At 45.0% G+C, this 21,243-nt stretch overlaps 1 protein-coding gene and 1 long non-coding RNA gene across 9 annotated transcripts in view; one reads left to right on the top strand and one right to left on the bottom strand.

Annotated features, from left to right (window-relative positions):
• The window catches only part of LOC107396890 (NLR family CARD domain-containing protein 3), a 44,742-nt gene that overhangs the window by 9,847 nt on the left and 13,652 nt on the right, over positions 1–21,243 (bottom strand). For all 8 annotated transcript variants that reach the window (XM_070544228.1, XM_070544232.1, XM_070544226.1 and 5 more), the window contains 6 exons: positions 18,623–18,742; positions 17,583–17,661; positions 17,193–17,421; positions 15,299–17,093; positions 10,527–10,700; positions 205–378 (listed from right to left, as the gene is read on the bottom strand). In XM_070544228.1, the coding sequence (XP_070400329.1) occupies positions 205–378; positions 10,527–10,700; positions 15,299–17,093; positions 17,193–17,421; positions 17,583–17,661; positions 18,623–18,742 (2,571 nt within the window). The remainder of the gene's footprint in view (positions 1–204; positions 379–10,526; positions 10,701–15,298; positions 17,094–17,192; positions 17,422–17,582; positions 17,662–18,622; positions 18,743–21,243) is intronic.
• LOC139062674 (uncharacterized) lies at positions 12,543–14,581 on the top strand. The gene is made up of 2 exons (XR_011516254.1): positions 12,543–12,954; positions 13,087–14,581. It is a non-coding gene; the product is annotated as an uncharacterized lncRNA (long non-coding RNA).

Here is a 21,243-nt window from a genome sequence, read left to right on the forward strand (position 1 = left end):
TATTATATTAAAGAGGCCCCACTGGGGTGAACGAGCTGAGCCTCTAGCTAAGCTGCAGTAGTTTTAGAGTTTTTTGTAAATATGAACAAATATGTTTGGTTGTCTTTTCCAGCCACTGAATGACCCAAATGGTCATTGTGAAGAGAAAAGTCCCCTAACTCCTTTACCAGAAACTGTGAGCATCTGCAGCAGGTGTCTCCATACCTGAGAGTGTCCAGTCTCCAGTGTGGATCCTTCAGTCCAGCTGACAGCAGCTTCACTCCTGAGTCTCCTGGATGATTGTAGCTCAGGTCCAGCTCTCTCAGATGGGAGGGGTTGGAGCTCAGAGCCGAGGCCAGAGAAGCACAGCCTTCCTCTGTGATCAGACAACCTGACAGGCTGCAGACACACAAAATAACACACAGGATAAACAACAACACACAGGAAAGATGAGTAACTTGGTAGATTAGTAACTTCCAATAGAGAAGGGAGACCAAACAAAGAGACAGAACTCTGGTGATCAAATACATGAAGAACATTAAAAATGTTTTGTTTGTAATTAATAAAGCAACTCTTCACTTGGTCATCAGTTAAACATGGAGCTCAGTGGCGGCTGGTGAAAAATATTTTTGGTGGGACTGTGCTATTTTTTATTTTTAAACAAACTTGTGCTTTCTGAGCTTTGTGCACAACTTCACTATTTCCTGAATTAAGCACAGCTCTTTTATTTCCTGTCTTACATCATTGGACAAACTGATTAATCCAGGTGTGTCTGACTATTGGCACGCTGCTTTGCGGACCAAGGTTGAAAAATACTGCATTAAATTGCACATAAAATAACACGACCATAAATGGTAAATAGGCAATGCAAGAGGCAAGTAACAAAAACATTTTGTTTAATTTCAACATTTGAGTGAACACGAAAAATTATGAGCAGGTCACTGTTACAGTAATGGTAGTCAACACTACTTAGACAAAATGCCAGAAATTTACACTGTTAAATATTTCTGGAGTGTTGTGCCAAGGTCAACTTTATACAAAGATCAAGTGGATGCATTTGTGTGTGTGTGATACCTCATTTGTACAGAAATTTTGCCCTTCTGTCCTTCTGAGTGGCAAAGCTCTCGATTAGCTTTTTATTGAAGTCAGGAATGTTTGTGACAAGCTTTTTTTTCCATGGAGAGCATGGCAAGAGCATTCAGCCCATCCTGTGTCATGGTGTTCCTGTTGCCAGTCCCCGCATGCCAAAGACAGTGGCAAGAAACAGGGTCAAAAGGTGGGCCACAGAGATAAGGTTGGACCCACACTGAAACACACCGAACTGGCTTGTGCGAGTAAAATCAGCCAGAAGACAGGAGCCCAACTGCACAAACAAGCATCCAAGCTGGGAGCAAAACTGGGCTGCAGGTCAAAACTGTGGTCAGGAATGAGGGTCACAGAAGGGTCACAGGGACAAGAGGACAGAACTGGGCAAAAGGTCAGGAGGCTGACCCAACCTCTGGCAGGAGCGGGAAAAGAAGGTTTGGAACAGAGTGAAAAACAGCCCGTTTGGATCAAGAAGCCCTCTCAGGAATGCTGAAGGAAGACCTACAATTTGCTACAAACATGATGTAATGACCTGTGTTGAGAAGAATGCTGCATGTAGTGAAAATGATACCAAATGTCTTGTGTTGAGCTAAAAAGTGTGTATCTGGTAAATGACCCCATGACCTCACTGTCATGAGGTAATGATATGTGACTTTTTACCTTGTCTAAGCTGGCCCAGGAAGGGTATAAAAGAGCAGCTCTGAGAGAGCTGGAGAGATTCGACAGGAGCTGGGGCAGACGACAGAGAGAGACAGAGCACATTTGGAGAGGTCATCCTCCGTCCTCTGGACGGGGGATGACAGGTCATTTTTTGGAGAGAAGCAGAGGAAGAAGTTTGGGGTGATACTCAGAAGACCGAGTTGGTGTAAATCAACTCCTTATTTCTTAATTAATCATTAGAACTAATTCCTCCTTGGGGGAAGCGGTTATTTTTATATTTACTCATTTTTGTATTTTTTGATTTTGTAATAAACTTTTTGGAAAAAGATCCATAACCCTGATTCTTTCAGGTTTTCTCTAAAGCTTAACGGTTGGAGCCCTGACCATTATTTGCACAGAGGTAAGCATATTAATTATAGGTTCCTGAATTATCAGGATTTACTTTACGGTTTGTGACAGATTAATTTAAAGAAACCTTAAGATAAGAGGAGCTTGTCTCCTCCCTCTCCCGCGAGTAACGAGGTGTCTTAAGGATGATAAAACCGAAACATTAAAGGTTAATTTTGGCTCTGATTGCAGGTTGAAAAAGTCTCTATCAGCGCTGGGAGGTTGGATTAATTAGATAAATTGATAAATCTATGTTAGTCTGATCAACTAACAAGAATCATTTTATAGTTACCAACCACCCACATAAGCTGATAGGGGCGCAATTAATCCAAATAACCCAAATAATTGCTGGTAGGGATGGCCTCCCGCCAGGCTTCGTCCCCAGTATTTTAACCAAAAAATAACGGGATTGATTAAAAAGAAGTGGGCTATTACAAAGGTACAAGTCTTGCATATCATTTCACCTTTAAAATCGAAGATATGATTTTAACTTAGGAAGTCCATAAACCAGGGTCTAGTACGATAAAACTCACCAATATCCCCACCGAACCCTGATAGATGCACAGTCTCATAAGTTCTAACGGAACTGGGTTTTAACGGAACCGACAAATGGGACGTGCATGCGACATTCCTCAAGGAAAGTCTTAATCCTCTTTAAAGTAGATAACTAAATAAACAACAGATAAGTACATAGGAAACACTTTCATAGGAATTAATGTCATCAGTATCCTCTTACAAATGTCATATTTCCCAGTTTTTGGGACAATAAAACATTTCTGATTCTCAATCAGATGTTTTTACATTTGAGGTAAAAACATCTAATTGAGAATCAGAAATGTTTAATTGTCCCAAAAGCTGGGAAATTTGTTTGCTGCAGCAGAAGTGTAACAAGTAAAATGGAATCAGATTGATGTATGTACAAATTTACATGAAATACACATTTACGTGATTAAATATGTATAATAAGTATCAGTGGCGGCTGGCCAGTAGAGGGCGATAGGGCGCCGCCCTCCCAGTTTCCCCACTGTTTTTAATTTTTATTTAAAAAAATAAATAAATAAAATTAACAATAATCACATATTCTAAGTTAATTGCGTGTTTTGTAACAAAAATAAATCATATATATATATATATATATATATATATATATATATATATATATATATATATATATATATATATATATATATATATATATATATATATATTGGTCTCTGCCGGTCTCTGCCAAGCGGTGGAGGCTGTGTGCTGTTTTTCAATCGCCCAACAGGACGAGACCAGCTGTCCAATTGCTGACAAGAAAATCAAAGGGTAGGAATGGGAATGTATCCAATCAGCGTTGACGTTGTTTCAGAACGTTTCAGAAGCATGATGGGCGATAGAGCTACCGCCAAGGCTTTCGTTGGTGTTCGGTAGAACTCGGAGAGTCTCGACTCCAGCACGTTTTTGGTCGTGACTCGTGACCTGCTCGTGACGCACATGGAGCAGACGCAGACATGGATGCCAGTGAGCCTACAACCAGGATACCGGATCTCAGCAGCCACTGAATTCAGTTCGGTCTCTTATCCGTTCGAGAGGAGAACTATGGTGGAAAAACTTAATGTCAAAGAGCTTGGACCAGATCAGCCCGACGTAAAGATAAGCCAGCAGGAGGAGGAGAGAGGTAAACTGTACACACGACGCTTCTCCCAAAATTGGTACACCAGGAAGCAGTGGCTAGCTGGATGCAATCACGCTAATGCGTTATTTTGCTTTCTGTGTTTGTTATTCAAAACGGCTGGGATCCACAGAAGGTGGATGTGGAACTTGTGTCTCATTGGGGACTCCATTCATTCTCTGACCGAGGAATGCAGCGCATCAGTGCAGCAGCCAACAAAGAAACGGAGGACGTTTGGACAGGGAGAACGGCAGCTGGGTGCAGAGGTAAGCTGTACATTACATTTCTGTAAACAAGACAATCAGAATCAGAAATCCTTGGTTGTCCCACAAACCGGGACATTTGTTTAATAACATGTACATTGTTTAATGTGCAATAACTGTAAAAACTAATTTCAACACACATAACTATTATACATATTTAATCATGTAAATGTGTATTTCAAGTAAATTTGTACATTCATCAATCTGATTCCATTTTACTTGTTACACCTGCTGCAGCAAACAAATTTCCCAGCTTTTGGTACAATAAAACATTTCTGATTTGTCCCAAAAAGTGGGAAATATGACATTTGTAAGAGGATACTGATGACATTATTTCCTATGAAAGTGTTTCCACTTTCCATAAGTCCTAACAGTGTAAATTTCTGGCATTTTGTCTAAGTAGTGTTTACTACCATTACTGTAACAGTGACCTGCTCATAATTTTTCGTGTTCACTCAAATGTTGAAATTAAACAAAATGTTTTTGTTACTTGCCTCTTGCATTGCCTATTTACCATTTATGGTCATGTTATTTTATGTGCAATTTAATGCAGTATTTTTCAACCTTGGTCCGCAAGGCAGTTTGCCAATAGTCAGACACACCTGGATTAATCAGTTTGTCCAATGATGTAAGACAGGAAATAAAAGAGCTGTGCTTAATTCAGGAAATAGTGAAGTTGTGCACAAAGCTCAGAAAGCACAAGTTTGTTTAAAAAAAAATAGCACAGTCCCACCAAAAATATTTTTCACCAGCCGCCACTGATAAGTATGTGTGTTGAAATTAGTTTTTACAGTTATTGCACATTAAACATGTTATTAAACAAATGTCCTGGTTTCTGGGACAACCAAGGATTTCTGATTCTGATTGTCTTGTTCACAGAAATTTAATGTACAGCTTACCTCTGCACCCAGCTGCTGTTGTTCCCTGCATGGCAACGTTAGCTCTGCTGCCTAGCATGGCTAGCTTCGCCGTGTTGTTGTCCATGTGTGCCCGGGATGACTCGTGTTTCTTCACCTTCTCAGAAAAATGTTTCATGTCTGTAACTCCTGACTCATCCATGCCTTATCTGTCCCAGCCGCTTTGAATAACAAACACGGAAAGCAAAATAACGCATTAGCGTGATTGCATCCAGCTAGCCAAGCCTTCCTGGTGTACCAATTTCGGGTGAAGCCTCGTGTGTACAGTTTACCTCTCTCCTTGTCCTGCTGGCTTATCTTTACGTCGGGCTGATCTGGTCCAAGCTCTTTGACATTAAGTTTTTCCACCATAGTTCTCCTCTCGAACGGATACTGGAGAAGAGACCGAACTGAATTCAGTGGCTGCTGAGATCCGGTATCCATGCTGGTTGTAGTCACTGGCGGCGTCCATGTTACATCTGCGTCACGACCAAAAACGACGATGGCTGTGTCCGAATCCAGGGGTAGGATGCTTGTGAGTACGGGTCCTCGCCGGTCTAGCAAGGCCTGGTCCTTGCAAGACCGCTAAAACCGGAAGTCAGCGGCTCTGAATTCGGACAGTACTAGCCTCGTTTTCATTCCCGCCCCCAGGTCCAGTTGCCTAGCAACCGTGACGGCGGCAAACAGGCTAACAAGCTAGTAGCGACGTTGAAAATGGATCCACAGCAATATTTCATTTTATTTGTGGTTTTTGAGGAGCTGCGACGGCTCAATAAACGTCACCGGCCTTTGTATTTAAAGTTTAAAAATCATTTAGTCCTGTCATCTGCTAGAGTTACAAGTATTATACTCATGATCTCCTTTTTTGCATATATCTGAATGTTGGTGATGTGACAGCCCAGCCCAGCAAACCCTTTTGATGGACGATGCAGTGGTCAGTGAGATCAGGCATCCAGAAGCACCCTCTGCAGACCACTCTGTCTGATGTTCCACTTGCCATTCAAAAACGTTCAGCCACGGATCTCGGTTCCTGCACTCCATCCACCTCGATCCATGTTTAGTAGATTTAGCAACACCACCAAAGACTCCCTGCTTTCCAAGTTTACTGTATATATTTTCCTTTTATCTTTACTTTTATTCCTTACAATGTTCCCTTACAATTTATTTACTATGTTGTTACTTGTTAAAAACCGAATAATAAAACTGTTAATGATCAAAAAAGAGTTATCAATTAATAGAAATTTTATTACATTTAATCAAATAACAAAAACATTCAAACACATATATAGAACCTGAACCAGAAACTAAAAGAAAAAAACCCCATTTCTCTGCCATCCTTTCCATCAATGCTAAAAATCTGTCCATCCTTCTTTCTCTCCTCCGCTTCCCTCTGTTGTCTCATGTCCTCCCTGATCAGGTCAAGGAGCTCATCAGCCCTTCTCCTTTTTCTCCCTGATGAGGAGTCCGGCTTCCTTCCACCACTCTCCCTGTCCTCTGTCTCACCCACTGCTGCACTTGGCCCTGGAGTGTCCTCGGGAATGGAAGCAATAAGGACAGGAGGCATAGTGGAAGCCTCCTCAGCCTCCCTGGAAAGGTCTACTCCAAGGTACTGGAGAGGAGGGTCCGATCGATAGTTGAATCTCAGATAGAGGAGGAGCAATGTGGTTTTCGTCCTGGCCGTGGAACTGTGGACCAGCTCTATACCCTTGCAAGGGTGATGGAGGGGGCATGGGAGTTTGCCCAACCAATCCACATGTGTTTTGTGGATTTGGAGAAGGCTTATGACCGTGTCCCCAGGGGCACCCTGTGGGGGACGCTCCAGGAGTATGGGGTGGGTGGCTTTCTGTTAAGGGCCATTCAGTCCCTTTACCAGAGGAGCGTGAGTTTGGTCCGCATAGCCGGTAGTAAGTCGGACCTGTTCCCAGTGAGGGTTGGACTCCGCCAGGGCTGCCCTTTGTCACCGGTTCTGTTCATCACTTTTATGGACAGAATTTCTAGATGCAGCCGTGGTGTGGAGTGTGTCGAGTTTGGTGGCAGGAGAATCTCGTCTCTGCTTTTTGCGGATGATGTGGTCCTCCTAGCTTCATCCAGCTCTGACCTTCAGCTCTTGCTGGGTAGGTTCGCGGCCGAGTGTGAAGCGGCTGGGATGAGGATCAGCACCTCCAAATCTGAGACCATGGTTCTCGACCGGGAAAGGGTGGCTTGCCAACTCTGGGTCGGGGGAGAGGTCCTACCTCAAGTGGAGGAGTTTAAGTATCTCGGGGTCTTGTTCACGAGTGAGGGTAGGAGGGATCGGGAGATCGACAGGCGGATTGGTTCGGCGTCTGCAGTGATGCGGACGCTGAGCCGATCTGTCGTGGGGAAGAGGGAGCTGAGCCAGAAAGCCAGGCTCTCGATTTACCGGTCGATCTACGTCCCAATCCTCACCTATGGTCATGAGCTTTGGGTAATGACCGAAAGAACGAGATCGCGGATACAAGCGGCCGAAATGAGTTTCCTCCGTAGGGTGGCCGGGCTCAGCCTTAGAGATAGGGTGAGGAGCTCGGACATTCGGGAGGGACTCGGAGTAGAACCGCTGCTCCACCGGATCGAAAGGAGCCAGTTGAGGTGGTTTGGGCATCTGGTCAGGATGCCTCCTGGACGCCTCCCCGGGGAGGTGTTTCGGGCATGTCCTGCCGGCAGAAGGCCCCCGGGTCGACCCAGGACACGTTGGAGAGGTTACATCTCCAATCTGGTCCGGGAACGCCTTGGGGTCCTGCCGGAGGAGCTGGTGGACAAGGCCGGGGAGAGGACGGCCTGGAGCTCCCTAGTTGGGATGCTGCCCCCGCGACCCGGACCCGGATAAGCGGAGGAAGCCGACGACGACGACGGCATAGTGGAAGGCCTCTGTCCCAACACCTCGTCCATGGGGACAAACCAGGGCCAGGTTTCAGCAGTGGGCTTTCCGCTGACTCCCTCTCCTGACCCTGGATACTTGCAGTCCTACAGACAAAGGGAATTAGAATTACAAGGCTTTATTGTCATTTAACAACAGAGAACACTGTGGGCATAATGAAATTACAGATGCTCCTTAAAGGTACTGGTCCTGGATGAGAATAGAGAGGAATAGAAGAACAAAGTCAGATTATAAATCATAGTTGATAAAACATGCAAAAAACAATATTTAAATTTATCAACATGGGAGATGAAAATTGTGTTCTGTGTTTTTTTTCCGCCTAAAATGAAATTAAAAACATTAAATCAGTAATGTGGTTTCTTAGAAATTTACTTAAATAAACATTAAACTTAGTTTTCGTTATTTTTGGCGTTCGTTACATGATTACATAAGATGCAAGCTCTTTTACGGTGAGTGTTTTCCTATTAGACTTTCAAGCAAGTTTACGGTGGGGTGTTAACCTTAAAACAAATGATGAGAAGCTTTATTCGCTAGATAAACACACACACACACACACACAGGAATTATGACGGGACCACCATACAAGCTCGTTCTCGCTGATTTCTGCTTAAAATGTACTTATACAAACGAAAAATGTCTATAAACAGAACCGCTTTCAGCTTAGTTTTCTACCGCTATTTTCTTTTAAAAAGCCTGCTGGGATCAAGCTAGTTTACGGTGGGTTTTTTCCTATTACACATTCAAGCTGGTTTTCGGTGGGGCATGTTTTAGCCTTAAATTACATGAACAAAAACAATTTGCGGTATTAGATCGTATATAAAAAACAAACCAAAAGTGCCCAAACACGTATTTTATTTTTTTGACCGCTATTTTTTAACTAACTTACATTTTAAGCTGTACTGCTGTCCCACTCCGTCCGCCATTGTTGTGAGTGTCGAGTCCAGCGGCCGGCGCGCAAAGCATGCTGGGATACCCTTGCTCCTGTGAGGATCCATCAGACCCATCCTCGAAATGTGGGTGGAGCGAGGACGCGTTTGAGGACGCGAGAATGAGGATACTTGGAATTCGGACAGTACTCGTCGCTGCGCTTTGACGTCATCGACCTCAAAATGCGCACTCACAAGCATCCTACCCCTGGATTTGGACACAGCCATTATTTCCTATGAAAGTGTTTCCACTTTCCATAAGTCCTAACAGTGTAAATTTCTGGCATTTTGTCTAAGTAGTGTTTACTACCATTACTGTAACAGTGACCTGCTCATAATTTTTCGTGTTCACTCAAATGTTGAAATTAAACAAAATGTTTTTGTTACTTGCCTCTTGCATTGCCTATTTACCATTTATGGTCATGTTATTTTATGTGCAATTTAATGCAGTATTTTTCAACCTTGGTCCGCAAGGCAGTTTGCCAATAGTCAGACACACCTGGATTAATCAGTTTGTCCAATGATGTAAGACAGGAAATAAAAGAGCTGTGCTTAATTCAGGAAATAGTGAAGTTGTGCACAAAGCTCAGAAAGCACAAGTTTGTTTAAAAAAAACAGCACAGTCCCACCAAAAATATTTTTCACCAGCCGCCACTGATAAGTATGTGTGTTGAAATTATTTTTTACAGTTATTGCACATTAAACATGTTATTTAAACAAATGTCCCGATTTGTGGGACAACCAAGGATTTCTGATTCTGATTGTCTTGTTCACAGAAATTTAATGTACAGCTTACCTCTGCACCCAGCTGCTGTTGTTCCCTGCATGGCAACGTTAGCTCTGCTGCCTAGCATGGCTAGCTTCGCCGTGTTGTTGTCCATGTGTGCCCGGGATGACTTGTGTTTCTTCACCTTCTCAGAAAAATGTTTCATGTCTGTAACTCCTGACTCATCCATGCCTTATCTGTCCCAGCTGTTTTGAATAACAAACACGGAAAGCAAAATAACGCATTAGCGTGATTGCATCCAGCTAGCCAAGCCTTCCTGGTGTACCAATTTCGGGAGAAGCCTCGTGTGTACAGTTTACCTCTCTCCTTGTCCTGCTGGCTTATCTTTACGTCGGGCTGATCTGGTCCAAGCTCTTTGACATTAAGTTTTTCCACCATAGTTCTCCTCTCGAACGGATACTGGAGAAGAGACCGAACTGAATTCAGTGGCTGCTGAGATCCGGTATCCATGCTGGTTGTAGTCACTGGCGGCGTCCATGTTACATCTGCGTCACGACCAAAAACGACTCTGCCGAGTTCTACCGAACACCAACGAAACCTTTGGCGGTAGCTCTATCGCCCATCATGCTTCTGAAACAACGTCGACGCTGATTGGATACATTCCCATTCCTACCCTTTGATTTTCTTGTCAGCAATTGGACGACTGTTCCCGTCCTGTTTGGGCGATTCAAAAACAGCCTACAGCCTCCACCGCTCGGCAGAGACTGGCGGAGATCGGCAGAGAGCAATATATATATATATATATATATATATATATATATATATGATTGATTTTTGTTACAAAACACACAATTAACTTAGAATATGTGATTATTGTTAATTTTATTTATTTATTTAAATAAAAATTAAAAACACGGGAAAACTGGGAGGGCGGCGCCCTATCGCCCTCTACTGGCCAGCCGCCACTGAGCTGAATCCTGAATGAACTGGGTTTGTGATCTTTGGGAAATGAGGCATAAAAGAGTCTGACCCCGCGTCCTGATCCTGACCTGAGAGTCTCCAGGTGACAGTGTGGACTCTTCAGTCCAGAAGACAGAAGCTTCAGTCCTGAATCCTGCAGGTTGTTGCTACTCAGGTCCAGTTCTTTGAGACCAGAGGACTGGGAGCTGAGAACTGAGGACAGAACTTCACAGCTTCTCTCTGACAGGTTGGAGACACTCAGCCTGGATAGAAAAATGTACAAATATGTTAATAAAGAAAACTTAAAAATTTAATATATGACACGAACACCAAAGCAGCATCTGATGTGTGAAGGTTTCTTATTTTAGACCTATGTCAGCACAGTTTTACCTAAACTCACTCTGGTTTTAGATGTTTATTGTAGTGGCGGCGCCAGGGGCGCTAGGGGGCGCTATAGCTACCCCTGGATTAGTCATTGCACTCCCAAGTAAAAATCTGATTTTTTTTTTACAATTTAATTTTAATTTAACGTGTGGATGTGATAATATTGAACATACAAAACAAAAATAATCAGTAAATTATCATATAGATAGTAAAAACTTAAACAAAAACAGGAAATTGATGTTAACCTTTGACCTCATTTTCCACCTGTGAACGAGTGAAAGGAAGAGCTAGCGGTAAAATGGATCAGTTTTTGTTGCCCACATTTCCACGGGTTCAGTCAGAAATGAATGAATCTTTGGAAGTGATCTCAGACCCACAAAAACCTACGGATCTGGATGAAGAGAGTCAACCCTCAACCGCCGCAATAGTCCAGGGTTTTGCCGCTGGAAATGCTAACGCTAATGTTAGCTAAACTTGCAACACTATAGATGGTTTTCTGTGTGGGTGTATGTGTTTATGATTTCATGGAAAAGCCAGCGATTGTGTCACAGTTGGGACAGTTTATGCAGTGCTCCTTTACTGTGCAGAAGTCGGTTTTCCTCTAATTATCAATGCATGTTTTTCTTTTCTGAGATGTTTGCTTGTTTATTTGCATGGATTTGTGTTTTCCTGTTATGAGCATGGAAAATGAACTTCTGATTGAGAGCAGCTGCACAGCTCATAATCACGGACTGATGCGGCTTGGGATTGGACAATTGGGGGATTGGGACTTGATATAAGGACACTGACAGGTGTGCGAGGGGAGGAGAGACACGGAGCAAAGCCGCCACAGAGTAACCGGGCAGCAGCGGGACGCGCGTTCCTGGAACTAAGTTGGGTTGCGGTACCGATAGAGCTGGGCTAAATGGCAAAAATAGAATATCACGATTTTTCCAATATTTTATCACGATTTCGATTTTATCACGATTTTTTATCCATGGATAGCATAACTTCAATTGCGTATTAAAGAAGAGAAACATTGAATAAATAAACATTTATTCATATTAGGGATAATCAGCACAGTGCTAACACACTTATATTTTAAACTCACACCAGAGATGATAAAAGCCCTGAGAGAAACAATTACAAAAATCAGTTTTTCTCGTTTTTCAAGTAACTTAACATAAATTAAAATCGTAAACATATTTAAAGTGCAAACATGTCAATTGCAAACGTATTGTGCAAACATTAACTTGTTCAAAATACTATGTAGCTCCCAACTGCTCATGTAGTGGATAGTTAAGCTCAAATACGGCTCTGATGTGCGGCTGGACCAGAGATCGCTTGTGGTAGCAAAAAACTGCGCATTCTGAATATTTTCTGCAACAAGTCTCTAAATAAAGTAAAAATTTCCAGTGCAGATTGGAGACAACCCATAGAAGCACTGATTTGATCTCATTTCAGAGAAAAATAGAACAGGTTAGATGCACCTAATAAATAAAATTACTAACAAACTCAGGAATCTTTCTTTGCTTCACTGTTCTGGTGCTGAGAATATCACTAATGTGGATCAAAGGAGATACATAGATGAATACCTCTTATTATTTGGAAACTACATTTACTGCAGCTGGCAGAGGCAGATATTTTTTCTATTGATACACGGAGTTTACAGAATCATTTTAAATGTTAATGGGGGAAGACTGCAGGAGGGAGCGGTAAAATACAGAGGTCCCCAGCAAAAACAAGAAACTACGAGTCTGATGAAACCCGCTGGTTTTCCATCAGGCAGTCACGGGGCAGCTCCAACGACCCAGTGACCGAGCTCAGTCCGGTACCGACACCGGCTCGGCAGAGGGTGGACGAGCCGAGGCGGCGTCGTGCTCTGCTTAAGAAGCAGTGTTATTTTCCTGCTTCAGAAGAAGCGTCCAACGTGTTTTTACGCTTTCTCTGAGACATGTCACGTCGCTAAGTTGTTAGCGCCGCGCGCTAAGGAAACCCTGCGTTCCTCTTCGGAACAAAAACCTTGTTGTCGCTCTCAGCCGCGGCGAAGCCATGTTTGTTCACACACAGGTGAAAACAAGCGGGGCACTAATATATTACTATGACTCACTCTGATTGGTTAAGGGTCAAACAAAGGCGTGTCATTAGCCTGGGGTAAGTTCCCTTTTCATTCAGAGGCAGAAATTCAACAGCAGAGCTGTGAATCGTGATAAAACGGTCTCTCAAAAATGACAGACCGTCAGATGTGTAGATCGTAAAACGGTCTAAAATCGTCATATCGCCCAGCCCTAGGTACCGACGCTTTCTATCTCCAGGGAGAGATCAGAGGACGCCACAGGAGGATCCAGCCGTGACATCAGAATCATTCAACGCCCGCCAAACAGCTAAGTGAAGGGACGTGAAATATTGTGGCTATTTCCTGCGTGCCTGTGGATTCTGGGAGGGAAGTGAACGCCCCCCTGAGGTGTGTCTTGTGTTTTCCTCGCAGCGGCAGAACCGGAGCCAGGGAGGGAAGAGGAGCGGGGCAGCGGCCCACCCCGACTGATGACGAGCTGGAGCAGACGCAATCCGTGACGGAGCCCAGACGAGGGGGGCTGGGCCCTAGCCTGGAGATTTCTATAAGCACCAGAGACTGAAGGACATCAGGGAGGCCCCTACAGGACAGTAAAGAGAACGCACCAGAGCTCCAGTTGGTGGGAGCAACTGTTTTATTTCTGAACAGCAAAGACAGTTCTTTTTATATATTTTTTAACAGACTGTTTTAGAATAAAACTTTTGGATCCTACATTGGTTTTAGTCTTCCTTTAGCAGTGGAACTCTCATTAATGCTGGAATCAGGGAACCTGCTTGGTGACAATTGTTCATATGTTTATGATGTATATTAATGATTGTTTCAGGTGTTGTTGAGGTGTTGTGCACGCATGTGTATCTGCTAGTGTTGAAGGTGTTTTAGAGAACAATAGGTACGCATGACCACTTCCTTCATAGCACCCTCAATAAAAAGACTAGCTCCTTCATAGCACCTGCAGAAAAACATTTCTGGAGCCGCCACTGCATCCATCTTTCCAACATCACCAGGTGTCATGTTCTGTGTCCCTTTGTTCCCCAGCCCCCTCCTGTTCCCACTCCAGACTCTCCTCTTGTGTCCTCGTAGTCACTCCCTGGTTTTCCTAGTTGTCTTTAGATTAGTTCTCCTAACCTATCTGGATATTAGTGGTTTATTTTGCCCTCTGTCTTTTAGGTTTAGTTACATCCATGTGTTATAGGGTTATGTTTATCTGCCCTCCTGTCAAGCTTTCCCTTCCCATTTAGTTAATTGATTCCACCAGGTTCTCCTCAGTTCTCTCTAGCCTTCCCTCTGGTGTCCTCCTAATCACTCCCTGTTAGTCCCCACTTGATTTTATAGTAGTTCTCCTCATCCCTCTAGTTATTAGTTTTTTATATTTGCCCTCAGTCTTTAAGTATAGTTATCTGTGTTTTAGAGGTTTATCTGCCCTCCTGCTCTTTTCTTTCCACCATTTAGATTAATGTACGCACCTGCCTTCCCTCCAGCTCTCACTACTCACACCTGTCACCTGTTCCCCTGATCACCTTCCTCTGTGTTTAAAAACCCTGTCTTGTCCTTCAGTGTTTGTCCATGCATTGTATGTGTCTGTGCTGTTCTGTTCCCTCCCGTGTTTTTGCCGGAGTCCTTGCTCATGTTTCTGAGCTTCTGTTTTTGTGTTTTGACCGCTGGATTAAGCCTCCACCTTAAAAAAAAAAAAAAAAGAATTTACTTCTTTACATCCACTCCTGTCTGAGTGATCTGGTGTTCTGCATCTTGGGTTCAAACCTCCTGCCTGTCAGCATGACACCAGGATGTTGTGTGTCACTCTGCTGTTCTATTTGTGACCAATAGTCATCATTATGCTCTCCAGACTTTAGATTGTCCACTCAGTGTCTGCAGACAGCATAATGATTATGTCACGTTTTGTGTCCTTGTCTCCTGTTTCCCTTCATGTCTCCCCTCCTTGTTGTGGCATTCATTTAGATTAGGTACTCTAATTATCCCCTGCCTTTGTGTGTATTTAGTTCTGTAACTCTTTAGGTCATTCATTTATTTATATTTAGTTCTCCAATGTCTTTAATTCTTAAGTGTTTAAGTTAGTTTATGTTCAGTAGTTTTTGTTTTACAGGTTTTTAGGCCTAGTTTCCTCATTTGCTTTGTTTGGCTTCTCTACTCAGTGTATATGTCTCACCTGTTCCCAATTCCCCCAGCCCCTGTGTATATAACCCTGTCTTATCTCTCAGTGTTTGTCGGGGGAGAGAGAGGCCTGCCTTCTGTAGCGTTGTATAGAACTAACTGTGTAACTGAGAAATGTGACTTTAAATTTTGCTGCCTTGTGGCCAGGAATCACTTGAAAATGAAGTTTTTGATCACAAGGGGACCTTCCTAAATAAATGAAATAAAAAAACAACATTAATAGACTTAGAAACATCCTGCTGGATCTGGACCTACAGAGCTTTGTTGGAGGCTTTGACCACTGGCAGCAGCCTCAGAAGAACCTCCTCTGAAGCAGAGTATTTCTTCAGGTCAAACACATCCAGATCTTTTCCTGATGACAGTAAGGTGAAGGCCAGAGCGGACCACTGAGCAGGAGACAGTTTATCTGTGGAGAGACTTCCTGAACTCAGAGACTGTTGGATCTCCTCCACTAGAGAAACATCATTCAGTTCATTCAGACAGTGGAACAGGTTGATGCTTTTCTCTGGAGACTGATTCTCACTGATTTTCTCCTTGATGTACTGGACTGTTTTCTGATTGGTCTGTGAGCTACTTCCTGTCTGTGTCAGCAGGCCTTGTAGGAGAGTCTGATTGGTCTGCAGTGAAAGACCCAGGAGGAACCTGAGGAACAAGTCCAGGTGTCCATTTGGACTCTCCAAGGCCTTGTTCACAGCACTCTGGTGGAGATGTTTTATTTTGGGTTTCTTAAATGAAGATATTCTCTTTTTTATTTCTTCTCCTCCCATCAGGTTGACTCCAGACTTGCTGAAGGTCAGATGGACGTGAAGAGAAGCCAGAAACTCCTGAACGCTCAGATGGACGAAGCAGAACACCTTGTCCTGGTACAGTCCTCCTCTCTCCTCTCTAAAGATCTGTGTGAACACTCCTGAGTACACTGAGGCTGCTCTGACATCGATGCCACACTCTGTCAGGTCTGACTCATAGAAGATCAGGTTTCCTTTCTCCAGCTGATCAAAAGCCAGTTTTCCCAGAGACTCAATCATCTTCCTGCTCTCTGGACTCCAGTGTGGATCTGTCTCGACTCCTCCATCATACTTGACCTTCTTGACTTTGGTCTGAACCACCAGGAAGTGGACGTACATCTCAGTCAGGGTCTTGGGCAGCTCTCCTCCCTCTCTGGTTTTCAACACATCCTCCAGAACTGTAGCAGTGATCCAGCAGAAGACTGGGATGTGACACATGATGTGGAGGCTTCGTGATGTCTTGATGTGGGAGATGATCCTGCTGGCCTGCTCCTCATCTCTGAATCTCTTCCTGAAGTACTCCTCCTTCTGTGGGTCAGTGAACCCTCTGACCTCTGTCACCATGCCAACACACTCAGGAGGGATCTGATTGGCTGCTGCAGGTCTTGTGGTGATCCAGATGAGAGCAGAGGGAAGCAGGTTCCCCCTGATGAGGTTTGTCAGCAGAACATCCACTGAGGTGGACTCTGTAGCATCAGTCAGGACCTCCTTGTTGTGGAAGTCCAGAGGAAGTCGACACTCATCCAGACCATCAAAGATGAACGCAACCTGGAGCTCTTCAAAGCTCCAGATTTCTTTGGTTTCAGTAAAGAAGTGATGAACAAGTTCCACCAAGCTGAACTTCTTCTCCTTCAGCAGATTCAGCTCTCTGAAGGTGAACGGAAACAGGAAGTGGATGTTCTGGTTGGCTTTGTCTTCAGCCCAGTCCAGAGTGAACTTCTGTGTTAGGACTGTTTTCCCGATGCCAGCCACTCCCTTTGTCATCACTGTTCTGATTGGTTCGTGTCTTCCAGGTGGGAGTTTAAAGATGTCTTCTTGTCTGATTGTTGTTTCTGGTCTGGCTGCTTTCCTGGATGCTGTTTCGATCTGTCTGACCTCATGTTCATCATTGACCTCTCCAGTCCCTCCCTCTGTGATGTAGAGCTCTGTGTAGATCTGATTCAGAAGGGTTGGGTTTCCTGCTGCAGCGATTCCCTCAAACACACACTGGAACTTCTTCTTTAGAACACTTTTAAGTTTCTGTTGACTAACTGGAGCAGCACGTCCTGAATGAAGACAAAACATGATGAAGTGAACATCTGAATGATCCATCAGTTTGTGCTTCATTCCTCCAGCAGGTTAAATCTTTAGAGAAATCCTCTTACTTCTCTGCAGACGCTCAGCCAGCTCCTCCTGCTTCATCCTCCTCAGGAAGGAAACTGTGATCTTCACAAACGCTTCTCTGCTGCTCCTCCTCTGCTCTTCATCCTCACCCTCTAACACCTCCTCATCCTCCCTCAGCCTCTCTAGGCATTCTGGGTCATCTGGACTCAGAAGCTTGTGGATCTTCTTCAGCTCGTTCTTCACAAAAGTGAGGATGTTGTCCTCCAGCAGCTGGAACAGAATCATATCTGAATGACACATCAGACTGAACTCATGGAGCCAAACATCAGATCCGTGTTGGACCGACTGACAACCCACTGGTCTACAAAGAGCAGCATGGAGACGACTGTGAACAGAACACACGGTAAAGTAGTTGTTGTCCATGTACAGACCATAAAGATGGAGTCCAGTTGTGTTTGATGCTGCTGGGCAGACTGACCACTGGGAACCTCTGAGCTCTGCTGGTCCACTCTGTGGAGGAATCATGAAGAATTAGCTGACATTCTGTCCGTCCACACAGAGACAAGCACAAGGTAAAGGTCCATGTGGCGTCACGCTCCTCCATCCAGCAACACCTGCCACCTGAGACTTCCTACCTACACTGTGTTTGAACCAAAGCACAAAGGTGACACCTGCTGGACCAACTGGTGAACTACAGACACTCAGAAACTCCTATAAAATCCATCAGGCCTGGGAAGATAACACATTTTTCTGGACAAGATATTATCCAGCAAATTATTGATGCCAAACAATATTATTGTCGACATTGTCAAGACCAAAATAACCATGTAATATTAATGTATCATAATAACGCTATCTCAATTATGGAATCTCATGTCTTATGGTTCATTAAATAGATGTAAAATTAACCCTTTACACCCTTTAAAGTGCAACAATTAAACATTTATGTAACATTGGAATGTCCAGAACCAGAACTTCTAAACAAATAAATAAAGCAAACAAAATATAAAATAAAGGACTCTCACTCTCTGTTAGAAAATATTGCACCAAAAACTATAAATATAGTGGCCAGTGTCAACAACCCAAACTGCACTTCAGTAGAGAAATATTAATAGAGTTGTATGTTTCTTAACCTTTCTTTCTTTCCGTATCTTATCATGCAACACTGCATATCCAGTTAAAAGGTAGAGGTAACAATATAAGGGTGCGTGGATGACATGCAGGTCACGTGTCTGACAAAGACCGATATGTAAAAGCTGGGAAAATTGAGTTAATTTTCATCTATTGTTCGATTAAATGATTTATTGATGATCGTCCCAGCCCTAACACCCATTCTTTCACCAACACACACATCTGAACATAGACATGAGTGTGAAAAGAGCTGAGATCACATTAAACACATGTTGGAATCAAACATTTCAGACGGACTCAGTTACATTTTACACAGTTACAACATTTAGATACAGCTCACCTCTCTGCTGGGGCTGGGGGAGCTCCTGATGAACTAAAGTTAATTATAAAATCCTTTGACTGGTCGCTCTTAAAGGACACACAGCTGGGTCCAGGTCCAGGTCTGAGTCTCTGATGGATCCTGTTTGAAACATTTAAAGTGGTGAATTAAATGACTGATTGACACTGAGTTGAGTCAGTGAGACTGGATCCTGGAACATTCTGGATCAAACTAACTAATATTTGTCTCAGTTCTTCAACCTGAAACTCTTGCTTGATTACGTTTCTTCTCCTTTTTTCTTTTATTTCATTTTTCAGTGAGATTTTCATTTACCAACTTTTCTACTCAGTAACTACTGGACTCCTTTAAATCGCTGGGATCTTCTTAAATTGACAGAGAAATCTACAACAGAATTTTGTGCTACGACTTTGAACCGTCACCTTATCGTGGTGGAGGAGTTTGAGTGCCCTAATGATCCTAGGAGCTATGTTGTCTGGGGCACTTAGTGCCCCTGGTAGGGTCTCCCATGACAAATTGGTCTTAGGTGAAGGGTGAGACAAAGAACGGTTCGAAGGATCTTTCATTGCGGTTAAAACGAAGAGTCGGAGTACCCGGCCCGGAGGGTTACCGGGGTCCCACCCTGGAGCCAGGCCTGGGGTTGGGGCCCATGAGCGAGCGCCTGGTGGCCGGGCTTTCGCCCATGGGGCCCGGCCGGGCCCAGCCCAAACCGGATACATGGGCTCGTCCAACTGTGGACCCACCACCCGCAGGAGGAACATGAAGGGTCCGGTGCAATGCGAATCGGGTGGCAGACCAAGGCGGGAGCCTTGGCGGTCCAATCCCCGGACAAGAAAACTAGTTTTTGGGACATGGAACGTCACCTCGCTGGCGGGGAAGGAGCCGGAGCTTGTGGCAGAGGTTGAGCGGTACCGGCTAGATATAGTCGGACTCACCTCGACACATTGCATTGGCTCTGGAACCCGACACCTGGAGAAGGGTTGGACACTCTACTTTGCTGGAGTTGCTCCGGGTGAGAGGCGGAGGGCTGGGGTTGGCTTTTTGTTAGCCCCGAGACTCTCTGCCTGTGTGTTGGGGTTTACCCCGGGGGACAAGAGGGTAGCTTCCTTGCGCCTTCGGGTCGGAGAACGGGTCCTGACTGTTGTTTGTGCTTATGGGCCAAATATCAGTTCAGAGTACCCACCCTTTTTGGAGTCCCTGGGACGAGTGCTAGATAGTGCTCCATCAGGGGACTCCATTGTCCTGCTGGGGGACTTCAATGCTCACATGGGCAATGACAGCTTGACCTGGAGGGGTGTGATTGGGAGGAACGGCCCACCTAATCTGAACTCGAGCGGTGTTTTGTTATTGGACTTCTGTGCAAGCCGCAGTTTGGCCATAACGAACACCATGTTCGAACATAAGGATGCCCACCGGTACACTTGGTACCAGGGCAGCCTAGGTCACAGGTCGATGATAGATTTTGTAGTCGTATCATCTGACCTGCGGCCGTATGTTTTGGACACCCGAGTGAAGAGAGGGGCGGAGCCGTCAACTGATCACCACCTGGTGGTGAGTTGGATCAGATGGCAAGGGAACATGCCGCGTAGACAGTCTTGACAGGTTCTTCTGCCAGGCGTTCCCAGCAGACCCTCACTATGCGTTTGGGTCTGCTGGGAATGCCTGGCAGAAGAACCTGTCAAGACGATCTTCAACTCCCACCTCCGGCAGAGCTTTGACCACGTCCCGAGAGCAGTGGGGGACATTGAGTCCGAGTGGGCCTTGTTCCACTCTGCGATTGTCGAGGCGGCTGTTGCTAGCTGTGGTCGTAAGGTGGCCGGTGCCAGTCGTGGTGGCAACCCCCGTACCCGCTGGTGGACACCAGAGGTTCGGGGAGCCGTCAGGCTGAAGAAGGAGGCCTACAGGGCGTGGCTGGTCTGTGGGTCTCCGGAGGCAGCAGACAGGTACCGGATAGCCAAGCGGGGTGCAGCAGTGGCAGTTGCCGAGGCAAAATCTCGGGCGTGGGAGGAGTTTGGTGAGGCCATGGAGAAAGACTATCGATCGGCTCCAAAGAGGTTCTGGCAAACTGTCCGGCGCCTCAGGAGAGGAAGGCAGCAACTCGCTCACACTGTTTACAGTGGGGATGGGGAGCTGCTGACGTCAACTGAGGCTATAGTCGGACGGTGGAAGGAATACTTTGAGGAGCTCCTCAATCCCACCAATGCGCATTCCGAGGAGGAACCAGAGCTGGGAGGCCTGGGGATGGACTGTCTCGGGGGCAGAAGTTGCTGAGGTAGTCAAACAACTGCACAGCGGCGGAGCCCCGGGGGCGGATGAGGTTCGTCCTGGGTATCTCAAGGCTATGGATGTTGTAGGGCTGTCATGGTTGACACGTCTCTACAACATTGCGTGGTCATCGGGGGCAGTTCCTAGGGAGTGGCAGACCGGGGTGGTGGTCCCCATCTTTAAGAAGGGTGACCTGAGGGTGTGTTCCAACTATAGGGGGATCACACTCCTCAGCCTCCCTGGAAAGGTCTACGCCAAGGTACTGGAGAGGAGGGTCCGATCGATAGTTGAATCTCAGATAGAGGAGGAGCAATGTGGTTTTCGTCCTGGCCGTGGAACTGTGGACCAGCTCTATACCC

This window comes from Nothobranchius furzeri, chromosome 14, assembly GCF_043380555.1.
Source record: "Nothobranchius furzeri strain GRZ-AD chromosome 14, NfurGRZ-RIMD1, whole genome shotgun sequence".
Taxonomy (NCBI): domain Eukaryota; kingdom Metazoa; phylum Chordata; class Actinopteri; order Cyprinodontiformes; family Nothobranchiidae; genus Nothobranchius; species Nothobranchius furzeri.